This window comes from Paramisgurnus dabryanus, chromosome 11 (assembly GCF_030506205.2).
Source record: "Paramisgurnus dabryanus chromosome 11, PD_genome_1.1, whole genome shotgun sequence".
Taxonomy (NCBI): Eukaryota; Metazoa; Chordata; class Actinopteri; order Cypriniformes; family Cobitidae; genus Paramisgurnus; species Paramisgurnus dabryanus.
Window position 1 is genome coordinate 12,395,899 of NC_133347.1, and position 25,626 is coordinate 12,421,524.

General features: G+C 36.7%; 5 protein-coding genes across 7 annotated transcripts in view; 2 read left to right on the top strand and 3 right to left on the bottom strand.

The window, feature by feature from the left end:
- Positions 1 to 25,626, bottom strand: part of LOC135729294 (4-trimethylaminobutyraldehyde dehydrogenase A-like) — a 318,074-nt gene that overhangs the window by 1,918 nt on the left and 290,530 nt on the right. For all 3 annotated transcript variants that reach the window (XM_065246837.1, XM_065246836.1, XM_073816218.1), the window contains exons 2-8: positions 2,536 to 2,575; positions 2,013 to 2,181; positions 1,503 to 1,648; positions 1,054 to 1,183; positions 664 to 798; positions 291 to 487; positions 41 to 181 (exon numbers count right to left, since the gene is read on the bottom strand). In XM_065246837.1, the coding sequence (XP_065102909.1) occupies positions 41 to 181; positions 291 to 487; positions 664 to 798; positions 1,054 to 1,183; positions 1,503 to 1,648; positions 2,013 to 2,163 (900 nt within the window). In that variant the 5' untranslated portion in view covers positions 2,164 to 2,181; positions 2,536 to 2,575. The remainder of the gene's footprint in view (positions 1 to 40; positions 182 to 290; positions 488 to 663; positions 799 to 1,053; positions 1,184 to 1,502; positions 1,649 to 2,012; positions 2,182 to 2,535; positions 2,576 to 25,626) is intronic.
- On the bottom strand, positions 3,822 to 5,721 carry tmco1 (transmembrane and coiled-coil domains 1). Its single transcript, XM_065246817.2, has 7 exons — positions 5,528 to 5,721; positions 5,313 to 5,390; positions 5,151 to 5,210; positions 5,032 to 5,078; positions 4,873 to 4,940; positions 4,619 to 4,763; positions 3,822 to 4,427 (listed from the first exon to the last, which is right to left on the bottom strand). Exons 1-7 carry the CDS (start codon positions 5,595 to 5,597, stop codon positions 4,329 to 4,331), a joined length of 567 nt encoding a protein of 188 aa, XP_065102889.1. The 5' UTR covers positions 5,598 to 5,721; the 3' UTR covers positions 3,822 to 4,328.
- Positions 7,398 to 19,157, top strand: uck2a (uridine-cytidine kinase 2a). The gene is made up of 7 exons (XM_065246819.1): positions 7,398 to 7,554; positions 12,181 to 12,340; positions 12,692 to 12,788; positions 12,912 to 13,054; positions 13,214 to 13,311; positions 14,581 to 14,629; positions 15,862 to 19,157. The coding sequence occupies exons 1-7, from the start codon at positions 7,453 to 7,455 to the stop codon at positions 15,996 to 15,998; spliced, it is 786 nt and encodes a 261-aa protein (XP_065102891.1). The 5' UTR covers positions 7,398 to 7,452; the 3' UTR covers positions 15,999 to 19,157.
- magoh (mago homolog, exon junction complex subunit) lies at positions 19,526 to 20,921 on the top strand. The gene is made up of 5 exons (XM_065246821.2): positions 19,526 to 19,751; positions 20,098 to 20,156; positions 20,232 to 20,342; positions 20,440 to 20,522; positions 20,701 to 20,921. The coding sequence occupies exons 1-5, from the start codon at positions 19,661 to 19,663 to the stop codon at positions 20,798 to 20,800; spliced, it is 444 nt and encodes a 147-aa protein (XP_065102893.1). The 5' UTR covers positions 19,526 to 19,660; the 3' UTR covers positions 20,801 to 20,921.
- Positions 21,646 to 25,509, bottom strand: cpt2 (carnitine palmitoyltransferase 2). The gene is made up of 5 exons (XM_065246818.2): positions 24,998 to 25,509; positions 24,058 to 24,138; positions 23,866 to 23,972; positions 22,411 to 23,715; positions 21,646 to 22,315 (listed from the first exon to the last, which is right to left on the bottom strand). The coding sequence occupies exons 1-5, from the start codon at positions 25,180 to 25,182 to the stop codon at positions 21,987 to 21,989; spliced, it is 2,007 nt and encodes a 668-aa protein (XP_065102890.1). The 5' UTR covers positions 25,183 to 25,509; the 3' UTR covers positions 21,646 to 21,986.

Sequence of the window (25,626 nt, forward strand, 5' to 3'; positions counted from 1 at the left end):
TCATATTATTGGAATTTGGAAATGGTCACGTTCATTTCACCTCTCCCTGGTTGAGGAAGTTGGCCATGAGGGCACCTTTGACTGCATTCTCCAGTTCACAGTCTTTAAAGATGATAAGAGGTGACTTCCCTCCAAGCTCTAGAGTCACCGGCTTCACACCCTTGGCTGCCATTTCCATAACCTTAAAGTAAGACATTAAAAATACCACAAACAAGTATGCATTTTAAATTTAATGCTTGCATTTTGATCATTTGAGGTCAATATGCTTTTCATGCTTTACTATACTGTACCTTCTTTCCTGTGGGCACACTGCCAGTGAAAGACACTTTAGCCACAGTCGGATGGTGACACAACAGTGATCCAGTCTCAGCTCCTCCTTGTACCACATTAAAGAGTCCTTCAGGGACACCGGCCTCTTTATAGATCTCCGCCAAAATGACTGCTGTCAATGGGGTCATTGGAGATGGTTTGAACACCATGGCATTGCCTAAATGGAGGACATTGGAGAAAACATACTTATTGATTATTGCACAGAAAAAGGGTAAAATTATTCCAAAAATGTGTTTACTACTTTTTTTAAAACAAAGCACTGCATAAAAATGTGGAGATGGCTTGTAGAACAAAGATGAGCAACTTAATTCCAAATACATGAAATACTCATACCACAGGCCAATGCTGGGGCTGACTTCCAGGCAGCCATCGAAAAGGGATAATTCCAGGCTCCTATGCCAACACAAACACCCAACGGCTCCCTTCGGGTATACGCAAAACATCCTTCTGGAAGTTGTATGTGCTGACCTGAGGACACAAAGGTTGTAAGACATAACTTACAGCATATTTCAACTTTTTTTGTGAGGGGTGGGTGGGGTCGCCCACAATGTTGAGTACTTTGCGGGTTCATCTGTTATTGTACATGTCCAGATGAGAAGGGAGTGTGGCACCAATGATTTTTTTCTAAGTCTGAGCAATGAATTCAATTTTCTGTATTTATTTAAAGATAAAAGTGTCTACCAAATGTGTGAATGTGAGTTGATATGGGTTACACAACCCTACCTGACAATGTGGGGGCAATGCCAGCATAGTACTCAATACTCTGTGCTGCAAATTCAACATCCATCTCAGCCTCCGTGATGGATTTGCCATTGTTGATCACTTCTACTTTTGCAATTGCATCTCTGTGCTCCTGTGCACGAGAACGAAATGATCATCAGTTAAGTCTGTAGTCATACAATAAATGACAGCATAGATGTTTACATATGAAAAAAATTACAGTTTAAATGCTGATAAGGCTTTGGATAAAAGTGTCTGCCAACTGCATAAATGTAATGGAATGAATGTTGATAATAAACTTTTTAGAGACATTAAACATGCCGTGTTAATTCTGGTTTAGTTTTTGCTATACATGTACATTAAACTAAAATTTTACTGACCTTCTAAATACATTTTAGATTCTTGATTATATGTTATTTAAAAAAAAAAGTGTCATGCATTAATATATTTACTCTAATAATCCTGGCAGCCTTAAACATGATCCCGGCTCTTTCCATCCCAGACCGTTTGCGCCATTGTAGGTATGCAGAATGAGCATTTTTAATTGCCTGGTCTACCTCCTCCTCTACACAGGGAATCAAATCACACAATACACGACCTGGCAACAGAACAGAAGATGAATGAATTGGATGTACAGACGACAACTGTTTCCGTGTTTTACTTCTAGAATTATGAGTCTAGTAAATCAATAACTTTATAACGGTTAGAGGTCAAGAGTAATGCTGCATTCCAGTTTGTCTACTTACACTAGATCCTAACAGTATGTGCAGTATTATTGAGAAAGTATACATTTTAATGTATAGCAAGAGCATGAAAGTATATCATATTAACATAATATGCAATTTCAGGCTCCCCTAAAATTAGTTTTTGCAGGGTGGGATGTCTGCACTCACTAGAAGTGCAGAAATGCACGTAAACCCGCCAATGCACGGAACATTTAGTGTAAATAACACAAATCATACCAGTTGCAGGTTCGTATACTGGCTCGGGGTTCTTTGTTTGCTTAGGCTTCACTCTCGCTCCTCCCCAGAAATTCAACGGCTCCTTTACCACCAAAGTGCCCACCGACAAGTTCTGAAACTCGGGCAGCGACAGGAGCGGTTGTTGAGCCATTCTGGTCTGGAAGGGAACCTGTGGAAATTTGTGTTGCTCGGTCAATGCATGTAATTTTTTATAAGCAAGCGCACAGAGTTAAAAGGAATGTTCGACTTCATTCGGCGCAGCAGTTTGGTGTATTACATCAAAATATCGCGAGAGCGTCTAGAAATCGGTCTATTCGAATAGCTTTCGCGATAAAGCAATGTCACACCCCGACAGGACTGCGCAGCGCGCTCATGCGCGTTCATGGTCATTTCCGCGCTACCGAATGGAAACGCCTCAGAAAAGTTGTATGCATAGTTGTATGCATAGTATGTGCAAAGTTTATCAGCAGTGCATGCAATGGTGAAATAATGCAGTGAACAGCCGTGTATGCAAGTTTCGTACCTTTTCAACGAAAGCCGAACACAGGGTGCAAAGTGCAGACCGTTTTTCCAGCCGTGTGGTGGTGAAAGAAGAACGTCTGCGCAACTGTCTCAGGATTTAAAGCAGATTGTTGCTCAAACTGACCATGTGACTCAGTTGCATAATATGGGTGGGACGATATGTGAATGTTTCTTTTAAAAACAGCCTGACCATATTTCAAGTTCAACACACTTTGGCAGTTGTTCTACATGGAGGGACATAAATTGCGCAACACTGAATTCTTCAACTGAGTGTGCATAATTTTTGACTCCTGCACTAACGTTTCTGTGGTAAACTGAATCTGTAAAATCGATTTTGTCTTACTTTTTGTCATAGTACACAACACTTGAAAGCCCCGCATTTTCTATCCTATAAAATATTCTAGAGATAACGAAGATAAGGTATAAAACAAACCAAACAAGGGGCGGTTTCCCGGACAGTGTTTAGATTAGTCCAGAACTAGGCCTTATTAGGATATTTAATTAGTTTTTTTATAAACAAACCTTACAAAAACAATATTGGTGTGCATCTTGAGACCAAACAATGGCACTGCTATATTTTAGGTTATGGCAGTACAAGGTGTTTTAAAATTAAGGCAGCTCAAAAATTTTTGTCTGTGTCTAGCATATGTCCTGTCCGGTAAATCACCCCTATGAAATATCTAGTAAAAGCATGTTAAGCTTGCTTAATTTTAAGTATGTCTAGGTCATCTTGAGGTCCCCTTGTTGAGTAACACTGATAAACTGGGAGGGCGTGTTCTGCTCTTCCAGAAAGTATTTTTTAGACCTGTCACTACATGTATTTTACTTTTGTCAATACATATAGTTTATATACTGCATTGACTTTATCCTTGCATTTGGCAGTATAAATATAACCCTAAATATTCTGTCTTACTCTGTAGTGAGTAAACATCTATGAATTAACTGAACAATGTACAAGGCTGCATGTTAATATAAGCTATTTATTGTACAGTACTATAAAATGAAATGTAAAGCAACAAAACCCAGCCAAACAAGTTCAAAATTTTTGGCATTTAGTCATTTTGTTCTGTTACAGTTTTTTTTGTTCATAAATCCTTTACTGTATGCCAGTAATACAACATGGAGTCAACTTTATAATGTGGGGGGAATATGCAGAGCAATTGCAGAGCTTAAACTTAATACTTTACTCCAAATTGCAAAACAATGAATAGGGCCTATGCCCTTTTTTGCATATTTAACCCCAAACATCAGTGATATTTAAAACAAAGACTACAGAAAAACAAAATGTAAGGTCAACCTTTTTATGTCACTTAAATAAAACATTTACATACACAATACAGAACATATCCTAACAATTCAGGGGTCAAATATTCATTATTTTATTTGTCACTAAGAAGAAATTAAACTATCATATATCTCAGCCTAATATGAATTAATGTAGCTTAAAGATAATCATAAAATTATATTAGTTAGAGAAATAGGTAAGAAATCTTTTTTAAACCTTTGAGCAATCAAATTTTTGCAATTATGGATATGCATATGCAAATAAAAAATTACATAAATGCTTATGAATGAATTCACATTTTCTGTTAAAAATCTGTCTACATATAAGTTACCAACACATTTCTTTAACTCAAAAAACAAAACAAAATCAAAAACCAAAAAAAAGTTAGCCATCTTCAGTGGTCACCACATGTAGCTGCACCTGACTAACACACTCATCTTATGTGTTTCCTTTACATAACATACAGCACATGGCCTCTTATTATGTATAAATCTCACTATTCTACACGTTCACGAAAACTTGGTAGCTTGTGGAGGAGGTCCTAAAAATCCGCCAGCTTGTTTAGTGGCGGCACGTGAGGGAGCAAGACCCAGCATCTTCTGGATATTCTGAGGAGATCCAAGTATTCAGAGGTAAAAGTTAACACATGCATAAAACTGCAAATTCTAACTCTCTTCAGATAAAAAAATTTGGACTTGGTCATAACATTATGTCTATAGACCAAATAACTGCAATAATTTTACTTTGCATCTCATTTTCAGGCTTGTGGGGTTAATATGACATAACAGATAGACCTTACCTGTCTAATTGACATGGTGCACAAGATGTAGAGGAAGATGAAAGAACAGTCAGTGTAATCTTCACCAAGGAGATTACGGTGTGAGAGGCCTTGGATGTAAGACAAAGGAACGAAAGGAAGTTTGGCCACAACACGACCATCAAAGCTGGAATGACAAACATAGAAACAATCTCTTTAGCGCAAAGCAATTTTGTGTGTTATTTATTTTACATTTACAATAAAATCCATTTTGCAAAATGTATATTCCTACATACATGGAATTAAACATGCCCATCAACGCTGTGAAGCAAAAGCCAATGGCAAACATGGACTTCATCCGTACCTGCAATTATAAGTATATTTAATAAACTGCATTTTTTTGCAATGTAAAAACTTGAAAAGTAATAATTATTTAAATGTGAACTGTATAATACCATAGACAGGTCTCTGTTATTGTTCTTGAGTTTCTCTTCTTGTCTCTCTGTTGAATGCAATATTATTAGTACATTTAGAGATTATAATAACAATATTAATAATAATTTTAATGCCTCACCAATTTTTTTCTTCTGTTGACGCCCAGCTGATTCTGTAATTGTCTCCTTCTTTTTCTCCACTAAAATAAAGTTGCACATTTTCAAAAAAAACAAAAAATGAACACATGCCATGGATTCAGTAGTTGCTAAAGACACATGCTTGCTTGATTTATATAACTTACGTTTTTTACTTTGCTTTTCAACCTCGGCCTTTAATCTCTTGTACTTATCTGTGCGGTACACCAGAACCCATGTTATTCCTGAAAAAAATAAAAGCAACCCGTTATCGACAACTTGAAAAAAGCATAGAGCCAATGAATGTGTCATCTGTTTGCTGAGCTAAGTAAATTTTCGATGTAAGGTAAGTTAAAGCTTACAAACGACGTCGTTTACATACCTTCCGCTAATAATGCTGTACAAATAGATATAAACACAATCAGAATCGTATCTGCAAACATCGTGCTCATTTTGCAGGCTGGTAATATAGTATGATTATGTGTTAAATCTGTATAATACTGCAGTTAACACACTACCCCCTAGTAAGTAGGAGCAGCGTCAGCATTAGGTTAATTACGTCATGAACGTGCGCCGAGTTCCTCGTGAGTGCTAAATGTGGTTGTGATATGAACTCGCGACTCCATTTCTCCCACTAGTGGCAGTTACCAATATTATCTTATGTCTAACAAAGCACAGCTAGCTGAACATACATGCATTTGGTAATTTTGGTATTTAAAAGACACAAAGAGAAACTGCGAGATGCGATGCTACAGATTTATGCTAAATATGACGTAGTGATTACTATACAAGTGATTTCTGTTTGTTTTTGAAAGAAAGTCAAGTGTAAATTTATTTCTAACAGTTTTTGATAGATTAGATAGATATTCATTTTAGTAGGGTCGTCTTCTTTAAACTTTAGGTGTATTGATAATTTTTACACATTTTTGACTTTATTAAAATACACTATGTGGGGTTTTATGTGGTTGTTTAGGGTTTCCAAAATATCTAAAAAGTTTTATATGGCGCAGTATTTTTAAACTAAAGTTTTGCCAACAATATCAGTGGCTTTTAAATTGAAAAATGATTAGTCTATGACCAAGATTACAGAGAGCTGATCATAAAAACTAAAGCTCTGCTGTTCAAGTCAGTTTGAGATAATGGGTGTTATCTTTCAGTTTATTTCTAGCGCTAAATAAATTAGGCTGGAAATCTGATTTGTGAAATGGTCTGAGTCTCACAGCAATGACATTATTTTACTGTATCATCTCCATAATACCACACTAAAGCATAGATGATTGTTTCTGGTGTGCTTTAAAATATGCTTGAATCATACAAAATTTATACTGACAAGGCTTCAAACACTATTCAAACAACAATTTAAGGCATACATTTGACAACTGCAAAACATCACGGATGTGATATTAAGAAACTTTACTGACCTCTGCCTGTAGTACTTGAGTTAATACTAACACTGGACTATAAACGGTGAAAAAAGGAATATGGAAAAGGACACTTCACAGACCACTACCTAATTTTACACAATAAATACAATTAGTAATAAAATCAAAACTAAAGTGTCAACCAGTTAAATATAAAATCTTTCAAAATATTCAAATAAAATAGTGGCTATTTATCAGAACAGATACAAGTTGTCTCCTGACATCTCAAATGAAAGATTTACTTTTATAGTCCGTATCAGAAGTGGTAGTGAACTGATAAACTTTGTGAAAATACTAGTTTACTTTTATATTTCATATACTATACTACGTAGCATACTATAATATTTGTGGTAAGGTTCAAAAACACAGTAGGATCTCACTTTAGTAAATATCGGAGTAGGCTATACAATTGTTTTATGTGGGTATGTAAATTATATTTTTTTTGTATGTAAATTTCAGCAGATTGGGATGTTGTACACTGTAACACTCACATAAACCAAAACAAAAATTTGTATAGGCCTATTACAAAGGCCACCCAGATTGCATTTATTACCATAGTGGGTTATATATATATGAATAAAGCATCGTGGTGCTTCCACAAGGGTATTTCTCAGGTTCTTTTTTAGGAAAGTACCACTGTAATATATATGTAAAATAACAATTAATTTATGGTGATAATGACATTTTCTATTTAATAGTCTTCAATTTAAAGTTTAAATGTTTTAATTTGTTCTAAATCCCGCTCTTTTAAATTCCTACTAACCAATATAAAAGCACTCAATAGCTGAAAAGGAAAAGATTACACACAATTGAAAGGAAAGAGAGGAGGAGCGCTGCTGTCTGCCGTTGAAAAAGCAGCCGACAGCTCAGTGTGGGCACTGACAGCATGGCAGGAGACAGCGAGAGCAAGTTGGACAATCAAGCCGACAATGATGTTGTCAGGCAACCTTTCCTCATCGGGGTAGCCGGCGGCACTGCCAGCGGCAAGGTTGGCATTCTGGTTTACCTAATGTGTATATTAGGGGATATTAACAGATTGTTTAGTTGTGTTTGTCTGAGATGCGCGCACACTTGACCGCGTGGCTCATTGTCACACGGAATCATCACGGTGCTGTATACATGTTTTTTATTCTCCCAGATGGTTTAACATCTTTAATAATAAAATGGGGAAATTTACTTTACATTTACGATATGGTTCAATTCACATGTACAATAAGGTTTAATCTTGTACCATAAAACAACAAATACACTATGATAGTATATATGTACAGAGACAATTGAGTGAGGACTTTTGTAGTTTATATCTCTTAAAATAAAGCTGTTGATCTGATTCTCTGCTTTAGACAACCTACCCATGTACAATCGCGTAGCCAACACTATGGCGATGGTGACTTACCAACTAATTAATAAGCACTTTATCAATATGTTTATTCCAATATGAAATACTTTTAATGAATATATTAGCAAAACATCACAGCATTGTTGTGAATCAGGTGTTATTATGTGATTTACTGTTGAGGCGACACATTGTTACGACTCTCTTTGTTAGGAACATGTCGACATGATAACTCGCGCCGGTTGAAATCGCCACAGCATCTTCTGGCATTCCTTCAGATTCATTCAAACCGCATCAGTTATTGACGCATTAAGTATAGCTTTAAGCAAAACATACAAAGCGTTGGGATTTTGCGGTTATATTTGGATAAACCTTTCGTCCGAGCCTGAGGTTTTCACGTTGTCGGATGTCGTCTGGTATCATAACCGTTATCCTAGCAGGCAACGAGCACAAACAGGGTCTCTTTGTTTCACGCGCTGACTGTGTGTGGTGAAATCAGAGACTTGTTGTGTAACGTGAAATGTAACGTTATTTATATGTATTTAACATTTAAAGCTGAAAAAATAGTGAATTTGGGTTATCTAGAGGTAAAATCGCTGAGCTTTGCTGGCTAACGTTATTGAGGTCAGCAGCGGCACAGTGGATTCGTGTCACATGTGAGGTCATTACGTGCGTTGTAGGCGTGCGTGGCGTGGCGATGCGTCAAAACAGTTCCTTATTGACGCACGGTTGCTTTTGAACTTGTTTTTGTTTTGTAAACATTTGGGGAGCACATATTGTCTCAGTTAAAAAAAAATGTAGTGTTTATGCATGAATAATAGTTCAAAAACATAGTATATTTCATTGCTATTGAAATTTATTTAGGCGCTTTTGTCAGATTTTATTTGTTTATCTTCAAACCCAAGCGTGTATTGTAAAGTTTTCTGCAGTTTATGGATTATTTTGTGAGTACTGATCTCTCCCAGCTGTCAGGTGCACAAGCGTCTCTCCACCACACACTGCATGGGAAATGTGTTGTCTCATTTCTTACTTAATCTTTGGCTGTTCTCACTGAATCAGTATGTTATCATTTTTGTGGAAATTTCCCTCCTGAATGTTTTGTCCACTGCTTTATTATGACTTTAATGTATTGACTTCAGTGTACTGTTTTAAGGACAGCAAATTTATTGACATTCTGCGCTCTGGTTGAAACTGCTCTACCAACTGCAAGCTTGTAGTTTCCAAGGTTGTGGTTTCAGTCTAAAAAAGGAAAAAAACCCACTGCAATAGGGCATTATGTGTAGGTTAGTTTAGACCCAAATGCATATATGTAACTTTTTTCCATTTCTACACAAACATTCATTTTCTAACAACTTTGCCCTTATAATACTACAATCTATTTTTAAGCTGCATTTTGGTTTGCTGGTTAAACAAAACTTGAACTGGCAAGAAATAGGGAAAGGTTTATTTATTTAATTCATGCATTATTTCATGCAGCAAGGTTAGGGACCTGTTTGATGAATTGGCAGCGACAGGCCAAACTTATGGATATGAACACTGAGATCTAGTCTCCTTCCTGGTATAGGGTTTTATGAGTTTTCCAATACAAAACATTTTGATCAATCAAAGGTAAACAATTGTATTTATATGCCTGCAGGTGACGAGTAAGTGAGTCACTGGGATTATAGGACACCAGAATAGAGTTTGATAGACAATGGCCACAGGTTGCACCAGCAGCAAATATCAAAATTTTATGTAAACCACTGCACCACACAACAGATCTTTATGCTCATGTTTTTTGAACACCACTGTGGGGGAACATATGAAATTATTACGTAAAATGTATTTATAAGCAGTAGCAAAGACAGAACTATCTAGAAAAGTGAGTGGGCTTTCATTTTACACACATCTGGTCCATGCAGGGCCGTCTCCAAGGCATCAACTCTGTGTGAATCTCTGTCCTTATTTATGTGGTTTTTGAGCGTAAGATCATTGATATTAAGGATCTTGCACGCAGTTGTAGTGTAATCATTAGAGAAGTTGTTTTCTTCAGCTCAGAAAAATGGAGGCACTTGTTGCACTCTATATTGTAAAAAGTGAAAAGTTGGATCAACTTAAAAAAAACTTTAATTGGTAACACCTAAAAAAATTAAGTTTACTCAAATAAAAATTTCACACAGTATTTTTCACGTAAACATACATGTTGAGATTTTTTTTAAGGTGTTAAAAATGTAAGTAATTTTTTTAAGTCGATCCAACTTTTCCGTTTTTACAAGTCCGTTTCCTAAGAAACATATATCTAGTTTAAAAGTGTGACGAACCATAAGCATGTAATGATGAATTGTTCTGTGTAACTGTGGGTGGATCAGTTGTCAGTCAGGGTGAACCAGTGGGCCTCACCCCTGGTTATGACATAAAATTGGATTTAACACCCTTCAGATCATTTTATGTCATAACCATGGGTGAGGCCCACTCACCATACTATGACAACCACCTAAACAGTTTAAATCATCATTGCAAAGACAAATCCACACACCAATAGAGAGCAATCAAATGCAAGACCAGTTACCCTATATCTAATAAACTTCCCTATATCTAATAAATTTCAAGGGGCGGTTTCCCACACAGGGAATTTTATTGACTAGTCCTACAATAAAATAAATGTAAGGGCTGTCCAAACTGAAAACAACTTGCACTGACATATCTTAAAATACATCAGTGCCCTTTGTTTTGCTTAAAAAGGCATGTTTGCTAAAACTAGTTATATTTCCTAATTAAACTAGGGCCTAGTCCTGGCTTAAAGGAACACGCCCACATTTTGGGAATTTAGCTTATTCACCGTATGCCCCAGAGTTAGATAAGTCCATACATATCTTTCTCATCCCCGTGCGTGCTGTAACTCTGTCTGATGCAGCCCCCGCTAGCTTAGCTTAGCACAAAGACTGGAAGTGAATGGCTCCAGCTAGCATACTGCTCACAATAAGTGACAAAATATTTGAACATTTTCCTATTTATGTGTTGTGATTTGTAATTTGTACACAGTGTGACTATACAAGGTCATATGAGACACAGACATCTTTTAACAGTATACATAATGGGAACTATATTCTCAGAAGGCGAAGCACGGCTACATGCGCGGAGTGATACTCTTTATTGGTATGTGTGGAGTTGTCTTTTCAATGATGATTTAAACTGTGTACATGGTTGTCATATTATGGTGAGGAAATTCATTGTGAGACTTGCATGCATAGTTTGTATAATGAACCTTTAACAAATAAAACTGGTCAAAGAGCATTATTCTCTGTCTTGCTGGACTTGTCCTGTCTTGCCCCATAGGTGTTTTGAGAATAGATCAGCCTATCTATCAGACATTAAAATGCAGACGGCTGCAGAATTATTTTGCATTAGTGAAAAAAGCAAGCAAGCAGCTGCGTCTGCCCATGTTGAACATAACTGCTTTAGGTTTGTGGTTTTTTTGGAGCCCAGGGTGTCACCTGGGTTTGTGAGAGTAAGCTATAGTGTTCTTTCCTTGTCAGCATAGCAAATTCGTTGAGAGATTGGTTTGCTTTGACAAGATAAAGTCTTATGTAATAACAGAGCCAGTTTTGTTATGTAAAGTTCTGTTTAGGCCTTGTATGGAGGAGGTATGATTTGATGTTTCTTTTACATTTTTGCCTGAACGTTTTTTGATGATTTGGATAATGGGTCATTTGCTTTTCCTAAATTTACATGCAAGCAAAAAGTATGGTATTAAAGGTATAAATCTTAATTAGATTTTAGTCTTATTCTTACTAAACTTGTCTTTTGGTATCTATATTTCTGAGGCACTGTATGTTACAATCCCAAATTAATGAATCCAAGTGTGGCTCCATGCACAAATTGTTAAATTAAGCCTATTTTGATGATCAAAACCAAATAAGGGTCTTTTCATACAACTTACAACATATTTTACTAACAGGCCTACCAGTTTAAAAATAAAATGTTGACATATTTTTAAAGTCAAGTAAATTTTTACTGTAATTCAGCATTAAAGCTTTAATTGAAAATTGTCATGTTCACTCGCCTCTAACAATGTGTAGATTAGTCCGTAAATACTCATGACAATTATAATTTATTTTATAATATTTTGGCTTTATCATTTTAGTATATCTTTCTCCTGAAAAAGAAAATTTTGTTATTTTAGTAATTTAGTTAAAAAATGTGTTAAGTTGACAGAATGACTCTGATGTATCTAAAACAGGTAGACTTTTACTTGCACATGCAGAAACCTTTCATGTCCATGTCACTTTTTTATTTTAGTCATCAGTTTGTGGGAAGATCATGGAGCTTCTTGGCCAAAATAAGATCGACCATCATCAGAGGCAGGTGGTCATCCTCAGTCAGGACAGTTTCTACAGGGTACTAACCTCTGAACAGAAGTCCAAGGCTCTTAAAGGACAATTCAACTTTGACCACCCAGGTAAGAGCTGTAGACATCATTTATTTTTGTAGAATAAGCTACAAAACCATTTACTTTATGGTTTAGAAGTAATCTCTGTGTGCAACAACTCCAAGTCCATTATATTATATTACTCTTTAACATGCCCAGTCGTGTGTACCTAAGAATGGACTATAGATCAGAATATGATAGTAGATGTGTCTGTGTAGTTTGGCAGCTGTGTGTGTTTACATGCCGTTTGGCTGACTCGGCCACACTTATTGTAAAACAGCAGAACTGGTATGATTGTTGAATCGCACCACCTGTGGATGAGGCAAGAACAAATGTTCTGCAGCAATAGCCTGTCTCATCCTCTATTTCTCCATCCCACAGACGCCTTTGATAATGAGCTGATAGTCAAGACCCTGTGCGATATCATGGAGGGAAGAACTGTCCAAATTCCAGTCTATGACTTTGTTACCCATTCAAGGTCAGCTCAGTAAATACGTTTTGGTAGTTAAACATAATGTTGCGTCTGTCTGAACATGTTTAATTTAGTCGCCTCTGTTTGTTCAGGTATTTCCTGATACACTCCTTTATTTTCTTTACACAGAAAGGAGGAGACGGTGACGGTATATCCAGCAGATGTGGTTTTATTTGAAGGAATCCTTATGTTTTACTCGCAAGAAATCCGAGATCTGTTTCAGATGAAGCTGTTTGTGGACACGGATGCGGATACGCGGCTGTCACGCAGAGGTGCGTGTGGGCTTTATCGAGATCAGCTGATCTCGAGCAAAAATCAAAGCAGATCCATCCAGTCTGGAAGCAGAGTGGGGGAGAACGTTTTTCCACAGTAATTTGAATAATGTCTTTCTTCTACTTCCTTTTTTTCATGGCCCGTGATTCCCCTTGCAGTCCTGAGAGACATCAGTGAGAGAGGTCGTGACCTTGAACAAGTGCTGAGCCAATACATAACATTTGTCAAGCCTGCCTTTGAAGAGTTTTGTCTGCCAGTGAGTTCTTGAACTTTCAACTCTCTTTCTCTCTATATATACAACTCTGGAGAAAATTCAAGATTATTTTCAGTTTTTTATTAACTTACTATATAGAAGTAAGACTATAATTGTTTTTCATTCTGTCATCTACCGATAACATTTGAACGCAATGAAAATAGTCAGAAAATAGTTCCCTTAGTAACTTTTAATGGCAGGGGACTATTTTTGGGCGCTGCATAATATCATTGCGCCTCCTGCAGCCATGTTACGGCAGCAAAGACCTTGATCATTACGCCAGAATGAGAGTATAGTTTCTGGCCATATCTGCCTAGAAAATCACAACTTTTAATTTTCCATCGGTCTTAGTACATGATGTAACTACAAAAGAATCAAGTTTTAAATAGGAAAAATATTGAAACTCTTTGGTTATTTTTTGCGCAATTCTAATGGTCTTATCAGATTCAATGGATTATGCTAAGCTTTGCTAAACGTGGTAGCGCCAGACCCGGAGATCAGCTGAATGGATTCCAAAACGGTAAAAATCAAATGTTTAACTCTAGGGGAGCTGGAAAATTAGCATATTTTCAAAAAAAGTGTGTCCCTTTAACACTAAACTCTGATTACACATAAGATTATGCAACTATTTAGCAAAGATTTACCATAAACCCTCACAAAGCGTCTGTAGCAGGCACGTATTTTGACATGACACACAATGCACAAAGGTTCACATGACGCACAGAACATATTGCATACATTACATACATTGTCCTTCAAAACTGTACAGTTGCTCATAAAGCAGTCTGTCTTAACTTTAGGTCTGTCTAGCGCTCTTCTTTAAGACACGCATTATGCTTCGGCGGGTTGTAAGAGTAGCAACGGGCAGTGTTGTACATTCGGTTTGTAATGATTGTTAATAGATTTCCGCATGAAGCAAACAGTATTATAGTAATCATAGATAGATCACAATGCAATTTATTGCAGTCAGAATAAGCCGTTTATTGTTGCAGCACTACTTCTGCCAGAAGTTTCACCCATAATCGCTTTTCCAGCAGCACCTCCAGGAAAAAGGTGGATAACCCCATTTCCCAAAAATGTAAATTCTGTAATTTTTTTATTTCCATTATATTGCATTATAAAACATCTTGCCATTTGCTTTTTAATGAAACACAAGAACGTTTTGGAATTTTTTCACAAGGAAGTGCGTAACAAAATAGGAGCACATTCCACTGGCAAAATGTTTTGTTCCATAAGGGCTTCTTATTTATTTCCCCGTATTTGTTTTCTCAGACGAAAAAGTATGCTGATGTGATCATTCCAAGGGGAGCTGATAATCTGGGTAAGATTTAAATGTTTTGCTGCTATTAGATTTCCATGTAAGAGAGGACACAGAAATACTTGGATATGGAGCTGTTTTTAAATGGGTTATCGCATACATTGTTTTGAAAATAGGAGTGTTTTGATGGTGCCAGACAAGGCCACAATTTAAGTATTGAGAGCATTCCAACATGTTTTGTCTTTTTCTTATACTTAGTGCTGCAGGTTGAGTTAATTTAACAGCAAAACCAGGTGAAACTGGTGCTAATACTTTTTCTTCATCATTTGATATTTGGTGTCTATTTTCTTTTTTAATCTTATACACAATTACAAACAATGACTACTATGGAGCGAATTTTGTACCAAAAGTAAACAAACACAGCATTTTGCTAATAAAAGCAACATTCTTTGCAAACTCAACTCGGACAAACAGGAAGTGCTTTGCAAATACAAAAGAGAATGTAAGCATCAGAGATTCACTAAGCTTGATTTTCTCACAAATATGACCATGAGATTTCTTAAAGCAACACCAAAGAGTTTTTTTTACCTTAAAATAACGCTTCCAAAACAGTTTCAGTCGTTCATCCACTCTAAACAGGGTGAACAGCACTTTCACATTCGCTTTGCAGCCCTCTATCGGCCAAAACCGCACTAAAGAAGTTTCCAAACGTCGGGTAGTGGTCCTGTAGTCCGAGTGAATACTACAAAAACTTGCTTTACGGCAGACCTACAATCCAATCAGAGCCAGCTATGCCTCAGTATTTATGACAGTGGGTAATGGACAATTACGCTTCTAACCTGTAGGGGGAGCAAAGAGCCAAAACTCTTTGGTGTTGCTTTAATTTGCATGAGAATAAGCAAAAAAGACCATCATTGTATGGAATTAAGGTTAAAAACATACATGGGCAATAAGTGATGCAATCGAAGATTCATGTTCTTGCACTAAGACGCATACTTTTAAAAGCCTATTCAACTCACATATTGGCAGTGTACCATGACTATAAGTATTTAATTGCATTCCTTATTACAAGTTATGATTATTTTGCAATTCAAACTTCACTTATAACCTGCACTAAAGTAAGAAAAACATAAAACATTCATACTTTTTCTGAGAGTTGAAATTTAAATGAAAACGAGGCTAATTCACAGGGCTTGCTAGAAAAGTAAATGCATTTGTTTAATTGCATTCAGTTTGAATTAACATTTCATATGTAAACCTCATGTTCACTTCTTTATTTCTCTCTCTTTTTCTAGTTGCCATAAATTTAATAGTGCAGCACATTCAGGATATTCTGAATGGTGGCCTAACCAAACGCTTGAACGGTTGCCTCAATGGTCACAGCACGCCTCGTAAACGGCATCCCTCAGAGTCCAGCAGCAGGCCGCACTGACCGGACCTCTTGCAGGATGTAAGGGAATGCAAGAAGAAAAGAATGTACAAAGGATGCAAAGGGAGCGGATGGACGAATCGAACGATTGGTCGTAAAATTTGTTAATTTGCCAACACTGTATTTAAGACAAAGAGTTTCAAAGACTACCTTTTTTCATACTGCTTTCTACTTTTTGGCTCCGCATGTTGTTCGAGGAATTCTGGGATAGTTAAAGGTCAAAATGCGTTTTCTTTTTTCAATATTTATTTCAGTATTTTTATTTTTATGTACCTTTTGAATAATATAATTGTTAAATAAATGGGGACGGGGAGGGTATAAATATTTGAAAAATATATGACTTATATATAAATATTATGATAAAGTAATTGAGTTTTACTTATATTATTTTTTAATATTATTGTTAATGTTATTTTATCTCTCTTACCGCTTTTTTTGCAACTGAGGTTTTATGAGCAACCTTTCATTTTGTCAATAATTTTCAGAGGCCAAAGACAATGGTGCTTTGAAACCCTTTCTGTTTCCTCGCTTACTTGACAGTCATGTTGTTACCAAGTGGACTATTTTATTTATTTTTTTTATACAATGTCGCTTTGAAATCAGTGTTTTTTGTCAGAACGATAGCTGTTAATTCCTCCATTTAACTTGAACAATTTAGACAGTGTTGCTAATTCACAACAGGCCTCTCAGGGTATAGTTATTATAACAGAAAATGACTTATTCTAACAGGAAAGAGACAAGATGGTATTTGTTAGTTTAACTGGTCCTATAGGCTTGAATAGTGTTATATTGACTGACTTTACATCTAAAAGAGTTAATTTGGTGATTAGATAAAACCATTCATAGATCTTGCAAACTTTTGAAATACAGAAGTAGCCTCCTGTGAAGTGGCACGGAGGACAGCCCAACTCAATTCTGGCTTCCTGTAAAAATAAGTGCCAGTCACTGGCTAGGTGTTGTCATGTACTTAAAAAACAAAGCATAGTTGATATAAACCACAAGTTAGTTATCAAGGGAATTATGTTCATATACTATGCACTGTACCCTTAACTCTAATGCAATTTTACATTCAGTTTACGACACTCGTGTATTAAATTGCTTAAGGGGCATTTAGACAAAAAGGCAGATGTGTTTAGGCTACTTGAAAATAATTTTCTTTCTGTTCTATTGGTCTCATGTTTTTCATGTGTTGTGACTTTATAGATGCCCATGCAGGTTACCCACTAAATATACACCAAGATGCCATTTATTATTTGACAATTGATTAATTAAGTATTCTTTAACTTTTCCCATTTCAGGTGCTTTGATAAACATACACAGTGCTAATTTTGCAGTGTAGCTCAATATTTTGTTACTATTTTATTTACCTGTATTGTGAAACTACAGATAAATCATTTTATTCCACTCTGCTAAAATCATTCAGGGATTTGGGTTGTAAAATACCCAACAATCGACCCAGGGTTTTCACCCAAACAAGAAACCTGACCTTGACTGTACATTGATTCCATATCACTTACCTTTTATCTAGAAATCTTTACCATTGTGTAACACTCATCCATACATGGGTTAATCATTTGTATAAATACTGCTGTTACTTAATTTAATTGTTTTGTACTTCTGGCTGGCTTTCTTCTGCATTGCTGCTACGATACAGGGTGACTCATTTGCCATCCAATGTAAAAAATTATGTATAATTCGATGTGAATATCTTTTTATTTAGCCCATTTGACGTATGAGTAACCTCATATAAATATGAAATTAGATTATTGTATTTAATCATAATTTATTCACAATCTTTCTTGTGACTTAAATATTTATTTGATTGACAAAGAAAATTTTTCGCCTGTTTGGCCACAGCCATAAATCAGTATTTTCTAAAGTTTAAAACCATTACAGCAGATTTGGAAGCTTTTGTATATTGAAAATATATACTTATCATGCTGAATTCCTTTTGAAATGTTACATGGCCTAGCCAAAGGTTTTTGAAGTACAGCATTATATACAACACATACCAGAACACAAAACACACAAGGCTGTCTGAGACCACTCGTTTATTAAAGATGGGCTTGGGTTTATCAGTACAGATTTAAACACCAGCTTTTGAAAATGATGCAATACTCCTTACAAACAGCTAAGCCCTTAATACCGTCAAGGTTTCATTACTATCATTATCTTAACAACTTGCACACTCTTTGTGTAATCCTACTTGACTTGAAATGGTGCAGATATATTACATTGTTACTGAAATGTTTGGGATTATATCTGTTTATCACTGTTTAATGTGGAATCAATTAGTTAGCTCCCACACTACTGTTTGTAATTATGGTAAAAACTGCAACGTGTGACGTCCATGTTGATTTGGGAGAGAAATTCCAGTCTGGAACAGTTCAATCTTTTTTTTTTTTTGCTGAAAACTAAGCTTGTTGCTTTAGGGATGGATTTCAGAAGTATGGTGTTATGCATGATGTAACATTATGTTAAACACATTTTTGTTTTTTAATTTCCAATGGCTTTAATTTGTGATACTTAAGAAGAGGGTGGGAAATGTAAAGAAAGCTTAAAGGGATTGTTCACCCAAAAATGAAAATTCTGTCTCACCCTCTAAACATAAATGAGTTTCTTTATTCAAAATAAAGATATCCTGATAATCGATGGTAATCACACAGTTGACGGTACCTATTGACTTCAATAGCAAAAAAAAAATGTGGAAGTCAGTGGGTACCGTAAACTGTGTGGTTATCATCATTTATCAAGATATCTTATTTTGTGTTCAACACAATGAAGAAACTAGTACAGGTTCAGAACAACATGGGAGTGGTAAATTATGACAGAATTTTCATTTTTGGGTAACTTAAGACACTGACAACAGAATTGTTTTCATTGCATGCTCAAAACATGTTGTTGCACCAAACAGAACTATAATGGCAAGGCTTTAAACAGGTTCTGTGACATTGTGTCAATAATGAGTGTTAATAAAACTTCATCTTAAACCATTTCATTCCTGAAGCTAAATAGATGGACTTTGGTCAATTTTAAGTGTCCATGTTGTTTAATTAATAAATCCATAATATCTGAATCATGATGTAAATGTGTAAACAATTGCAGAAAGTTGTATAACAAAGTGATGGACAGCAAAGCTAAATAAAAGTTTTTGTACCGCTAGAGTTTGTCACATGTATGTTCGATACACATAGCCTGTTGAGAATGGTAGTCATATTTAATTGTATCAGGATGAAATCAAGACGGCCATTAACCCTTAAACAAAAACTTTAACTAACTTTGTAAGCTGAACAGGTTATAACACATACAATTTAAAGAAAACAAAAACAACACGAGAGCACAGAAAGAGTATGAAAAGTTCAACTGGGTAACGTTTTTTGTTTCAGTAGGCCTGGGTTTTGGCCAGAAGGAATACAACTACGGCCAAAATCTCGCGATATGTTGTGTTTAGAGTAGGTTTATCCGGCGAGATTTTGGCGTTTGCTTTGTCCCTTCTACCCACAACCGCCACTGTGTCTGCGTCATCATTATACGACGCGACACATCAGCGCCCCTTTAGTACGCACGAGATTCCATATTGGTTGTTGGAGCACAGACGGTTCATTGAAGTGTAAGCGTGCGGTAATTTAGACATATAAACGCATACTGTAATAGCCTTTACAGATATGTCCACGAGTGACTTCTATTTGAGGTACTATGTCGGCCACAAAGGTAAATTCGGCCACGAATTTCTGGAATTTGAATTCAGACCGGACGGTAAGTGAGGCGCCAACTTTAGCAAGCTAACATGCTAACAGCTTTTCTATTGATACCCTGCACGCTTTCCTGTTTAACTAAAACAGTTTGTACTTTGTTGCGTTTTAGTTTGCGTTTAAAAATAATACATTTGTTATTTTTACTAACAGTAACGATTTCCAAGTAAAGTTACTCGAGTCATGAAACTGCTAACGTTATTGTCTTGTAATGTTAACTTACCGTGATAGTTTGTAGTAAGAAGTGTTTTTACATTTAATACTAAAATATTGCAGGATGATCATTAAATATGTGTAACGTTATAGATCTTATTTTAAACGTTTTATGGTTTTATTTGTGTTTTATTCAGGCAAGCTGAGATATGCAAACAACAGTAACTACAAGAACGACGTCATGATCAGAAAAGAGGTAAGATGAAATGCTCGATAACATCACGTTTCTGATATGAGTCAAAAGTTTAATGAGTATTAACTTTTTCTTAAGGCTTATGTTCATAAAAGCGTGATGGAAGAGTTAAAGAGGATCATTGACGACAGTGAAATCACAAAAGAAGATGATGCATTGTGGCCTCCTCCAGACAGGGTCGGCAGACAGGTTTGTGGGAAAGAGAGTTGTTGTTGTTTACTAAATAAAGTTCTTTACTTGCTCATGCTTCAGAACATCCTTCATGATTTTCTCTGTGCTTTATAAGGAACTGGAGATTGTCATCGGTGATGAGCACATCTCATTCACAACCTCCAAAATTGGATCTTTAATTGATGTCAACCAATCGAAGTAAGTATATTTCATATGGGATTTCATTCAGTTAGGCTGTTTTTAATGCATTACTGATTATTTGAGTTTTGTTATGAAATCTGAGTTTCATTTGTTACTCTCAACTTTGCAATTTTAGTACCACTTTTTAGTCATATGCATTGTAATAATGGTAACATGCATCGTTGAAATTCTTCAGGGACCCAGAGGGACTCAGAGTTTTCTACTATCTGGTCCAGGATCTGAAATGCCTTGTATTCAGTCTCATTGGCCTACACTTCAAAATCAAGCCCATCTAACCTTTCATCTGCTTTTACTCTAGCTGGAAATCATATTTTAGTTGCTTTCAACATTTGTACATTGTTTGATGGTTTTTTGTTGTCTTTATTGTTTTTTAAAATAAAAACTTGGTCTACCGTTGATCCTCGTTATATTTTATTGAAAGTCTTTTTACTGTGGGGGTGTCTAAGGGCTACGCTCACAATGCAGGCGAAAGTGGCCCATCCGACTTCTTTGCCCAAATGTGACCCATATCTGATTTTTTTTATGACCATCTGAACAGCACATATCCAATTTTTTCAAATCAGACACTGGCCACTTTCAAATGTGGTCCTAAATTGGATACAAATCTGATGTATTGCAATGTGACTTCATGACGCATTTCATCAAAGTTTATTTCTGCAAACACGGTGTGCTGCGTTTGACGTCGCGTCGTCTTCTGCACATGGGCGTCACTTCAGGGCCGTATAGAGTTTAGGCGTGAGACTGATGGCAGTCGCATTTAAATAATGTGAACAACAGTGCAAAAAAAATTTGCTATCTACTCAAAAATCCCAACTGAGCATTAAGACCTGCAGAGTGAACTAAGCCTGTGATCTCAAAAACCTTGTAAGTCATACCTGTGATACAGATGGTTGTGTAAAATATGTTATGTGATGTTCGTAAACATGCACAAAAGATGTTTCAACCTATGACATTTTTTTAAGCTTGCTCCTTACTGTGGTATTTACAATCCAATGCTTTCAAAAGCGGCCCCAAGATTTCTGGTCTGTTCATTTTTTTTTTTTTTTTAGATAAGGCACAAGAAGAGAGGAATCTTGTGTGGTGCCAAAGTTATTACATTTAAATACATTTCTCCAGCATCTGTGATCAGTTTAGTTGTATTTGAAGAAAAATTAACTGAAATGAAATCATTCAAAAAGGTTTATACAATTATAAAGAATGCCCTATGTTTAAAAAATGTTTAGATGGTCCTAACTGCAATATGTTTACTTACTTACAGTGACTTCAATTACTAAAGTAAGATTTAAATATCAAGCAATTACAGATGGTTTCCACACATTTTACAATAACCCATTAAAGACAATTACGTCATTTTTAGTCCTTGTCTGATAACACCACACATATTACAAATCCAAACCAGTCCTAAATGCCCAATACTGCATTTCACCAACAGATTAAGTGCTTTTTATTAATTGATTATTATTAATGAATGGGCTTTCCATCAAGGACCGTAAAAATGTCCTCCAAGGATTTGTGTACACACTTAAGGAATTCATGAACATTTCTGGAAGGGTAGCTGGACACATTGCACCCAATCCATTCATCGTGGACACCATAGCCCACTCCGAAACCATCAGGCACCACGGGAGCAAACCCACCTAGACTGACTGCAGGGCTGGTAAGGGTACTGGTGGACAGGATGTTGTGATTTATGGCAGCATATGCAGGGTCCAGGTACAGACTGGGCAGTGCCATTCCTTTAGAATTAGCCAGGTAGCGCATGGCAAAAAGATGACGATCAAATCCTTGACCTAGATGTAAATGAACAAAGAAATGAATACCAACAAGTATAGGGTACATCGTAAACGATTTGATACTAACAAGTTGTTTGAAATGCTACACTTACCCATAGCTGCCTCTTTGGTAAGCTGTCCATGGTATTTTGAGCATTCATATAGCAGCCCCTGTAACTGATCAACTGTGTGTTGTCCTGGCTGTTGCACAAAAGCCTCGGTACAACGCTTTGTGTGAATGCTAGCAGGACGAATGGTTTCTGTGCGGCCATGTTTAAAGGCTGCGGTACTACATGACTCGTATGTGGCAACGGTCTGCCCGTACTGCCGTAGGAAGCCCATTTGGAAAGCCAGTTGGGCAATTGCATCTGGGCTAATCTTCTTTTTTTTTAGTTGCTCCTTTCCACCCTTCTTGAACTCCATGGCATCGATGGTGAGCTTTGATACAGCATCATTGAAGTTCTCTTTAGCTTTTGCAATTCCAGCCTTTAACTCATCATTTAGTTTGAACTCCAGTCGTTGGACTGCAGAGGCAGAGTCTACAGATGCTGGCTGGGAGCCGGGACCAACCAGAGGCTTCTCTGTGGTGTCCTTGAAAACCTCATTCTGGAAACGGAGGACGGCCACTCCATCACCCCAAGAGTGCTCAAAATTGATGGCTGCCTGTCCATCCTTAGCAATGATGATACTGAAGGACTTGTCATACCAGCGATTGCAGCCGTCACCATGAAGCATGTTGTGGGAGATGTGAATATGATCTTTCATCTTCTCTTCATCCAGACAGAGGCAAAACAGAGCATTGTCTACTAACCGCAAGGCTTCACCATTTCCAGCATCCAGTAGCTTTTGTCTTAAGTCTGCCCAAGTGTCTCTGTTTTCACTGGTCAGTACGCCTAAGGGGAACGATGAAGCTGGGGTAGGGTCTGCTAGTATGTATTTCAAGTGAGCTTGAATCTCAGAGGGTTTTTTCAGGTTGCCATCCCGATCCAGTGCATCAAACACATACAGGTTGCCTTGTCTAATCACAAGCAGGTGTCGGCCCTTTTGATCTGTGAACAGCTCATCACGCTTGTGCTTGGGAATACGCGTGGAGTTAAAGAGGCGGAAGTATTGGGACATATCCAGAGGATACGCATTTACCATGTAAGCTCCAAACCATGAGATGGAAGAGGGCACCCATCGGATGAACTTCTTGAAACTATCCGTGTCGCTCTTGGCAGGGTTAAGGTGAAACACTTCAGGTTCGAGCAGACCAGCTCGCAGGGTCTTCATAAACCGCACGGCTGAGCACACCATGTTGGTGGCCCGCACAAGCTGGTCATTGTACTCTGGTTTGGGGTCAGGGTTAAATGACATGAAGGGGTTAAAGTTAAGCACAACAGACTCCCGGGCAGCTAAGTACATGTCAAACCATGGAGCTGCAAGGCAAAAAGGAGAAATTAATTAATGAGCTTGCAATTTAAAATATTTGTTGCAAAAAGAAGATTTTTTAGATAGATAATAATAGATGGATTTTCACAGGCAAGGTCACATATATTTTATGTGATATAGGGAGAGAAACCTCTTACCCGATATGTAGCTGGTGTGCTTGTTTGTCTTGTCTAAGGCCACAAGTTCTTCATGTAATTGTTTGCCAAAGCCATTCTGGAAATCATTTGCTACTTTCTCTGTTTTGCTGTTGGATTTCATAGGCACATAAGTAGGAAAAAAAATGTCAACTAATTCAGATATTAACCAATAAAATGAAGCCTTGTAAGTACCTGTACTGTTCATCATTCAGCAGGGGTCTTTGAGCTGCCAAATATCTCCGTATTGTGTCCTCCAGTTTTGGAACTGGTAACCTGTAATATTAAAAATATTTTTTCAAGGATTTTTCTTTTTATCTGAAGGGTCAGTACAATGTTGTATAATCGTTTAAAACTTATAGTTATTTTTACCATTTGACCATATTTTTTTTATTGAGTGACGTCTAACAATTTTGAAATATACTTTTTACTAGTATTATTTTAATGATCTAACATTTGCACATTCACAAGGTTTTTTTATCTGCCCAGCTGTGATTCTATTCTATCTACTTTATATTATAAAAATTCATTGAAAATGACTAAACGTCCAATAAAACATGTCTATATAAACCAATTAATTAAGGGAAGCACTACAGCCATAAAATGAACTACTGTACAAACACTAATGGAACGGAATTTAAAGCAAGGGGACAAATTTACTTGTAACACCGTGTCCCCATCCCCCTTGCGACAGGATTGTGGCTAGAAGGGATACAGCTATGGCAAAATCTCGTGAAATCTAACGTGATGACCGCTGTTTTTCATCATAATCCAACCCTCACACCTAACCTTAAAATTAATTTTACAGGATTTAGGCCGTGGCTGTATCCTTTATAGCCAGAACCGCTATTTTTATTCTAATCCTTCCCCCAAAACCTAAACCTCAACCCAACATCTCGCGAGATTCTACCGTAGCTTTATCCCCTCTAGCCAGAACATTGCGACAGAAGCATACACTTTGCACTTTCACCTACATTTTACCTTCTATCTTAGAACTCGTGTTTTATACATTTTAAATTCAGCATTTACAGATAAAGTCACTGACAACATCACATTATATTTGCACTGATAAAAACGCAAACATTTAAAAGATGAATAACTACAATTTTGGTAATAATGTGTGAAATGCACCTACCTTGGTAAACTCTTCTGATAATGCATGGTCGGGACGACACTTTTGTGCAAGTACTCACTCCCTGCATCCTTACTGCTGTATTTACGCTGAGTGGTAGTTAGGGCTGACAGGGCAGGTTGATTTCTCAGTAGTTTTAATTTACCCAACGCTGCATAATGTTGGGTAGAGAGCAAACCTGCCATCATGCAACTTAAAGAGATAGTGAGTTGAAGATTGCGTACGTTTGTCTCAAATCTATCCTATTTTCTAAATAGACAGTGTCCTGTTTAATTCTGCTACTGTCATCCGATTCACTGAATGAAACTAGCAGTGTTGCTTATAAACAGACCAGCTGAAGTCTCGTCAAAGTTATCGCCAACAGTTACCTTAACTTTCTATAAAAGCATTAACAACCCTTTATACATTTTTGAAGAGGAAAAAACAAAGATCTGAATGTCTTAAAACATTATTTTCTAAATTCTTTACAGCTCGAGAACAAAAATTCAGATTTTAATATTCCTTCATTACTTCCGCCTCACACCCCTTTCAAAATAAAAGTATCAGCAAAGCGTTGGAGTGAAATGGCTAAATTATAATTGGAGACATATATTAAGGAAATGAGTTGAGTAAAATTTTCAATAGATCGAAAA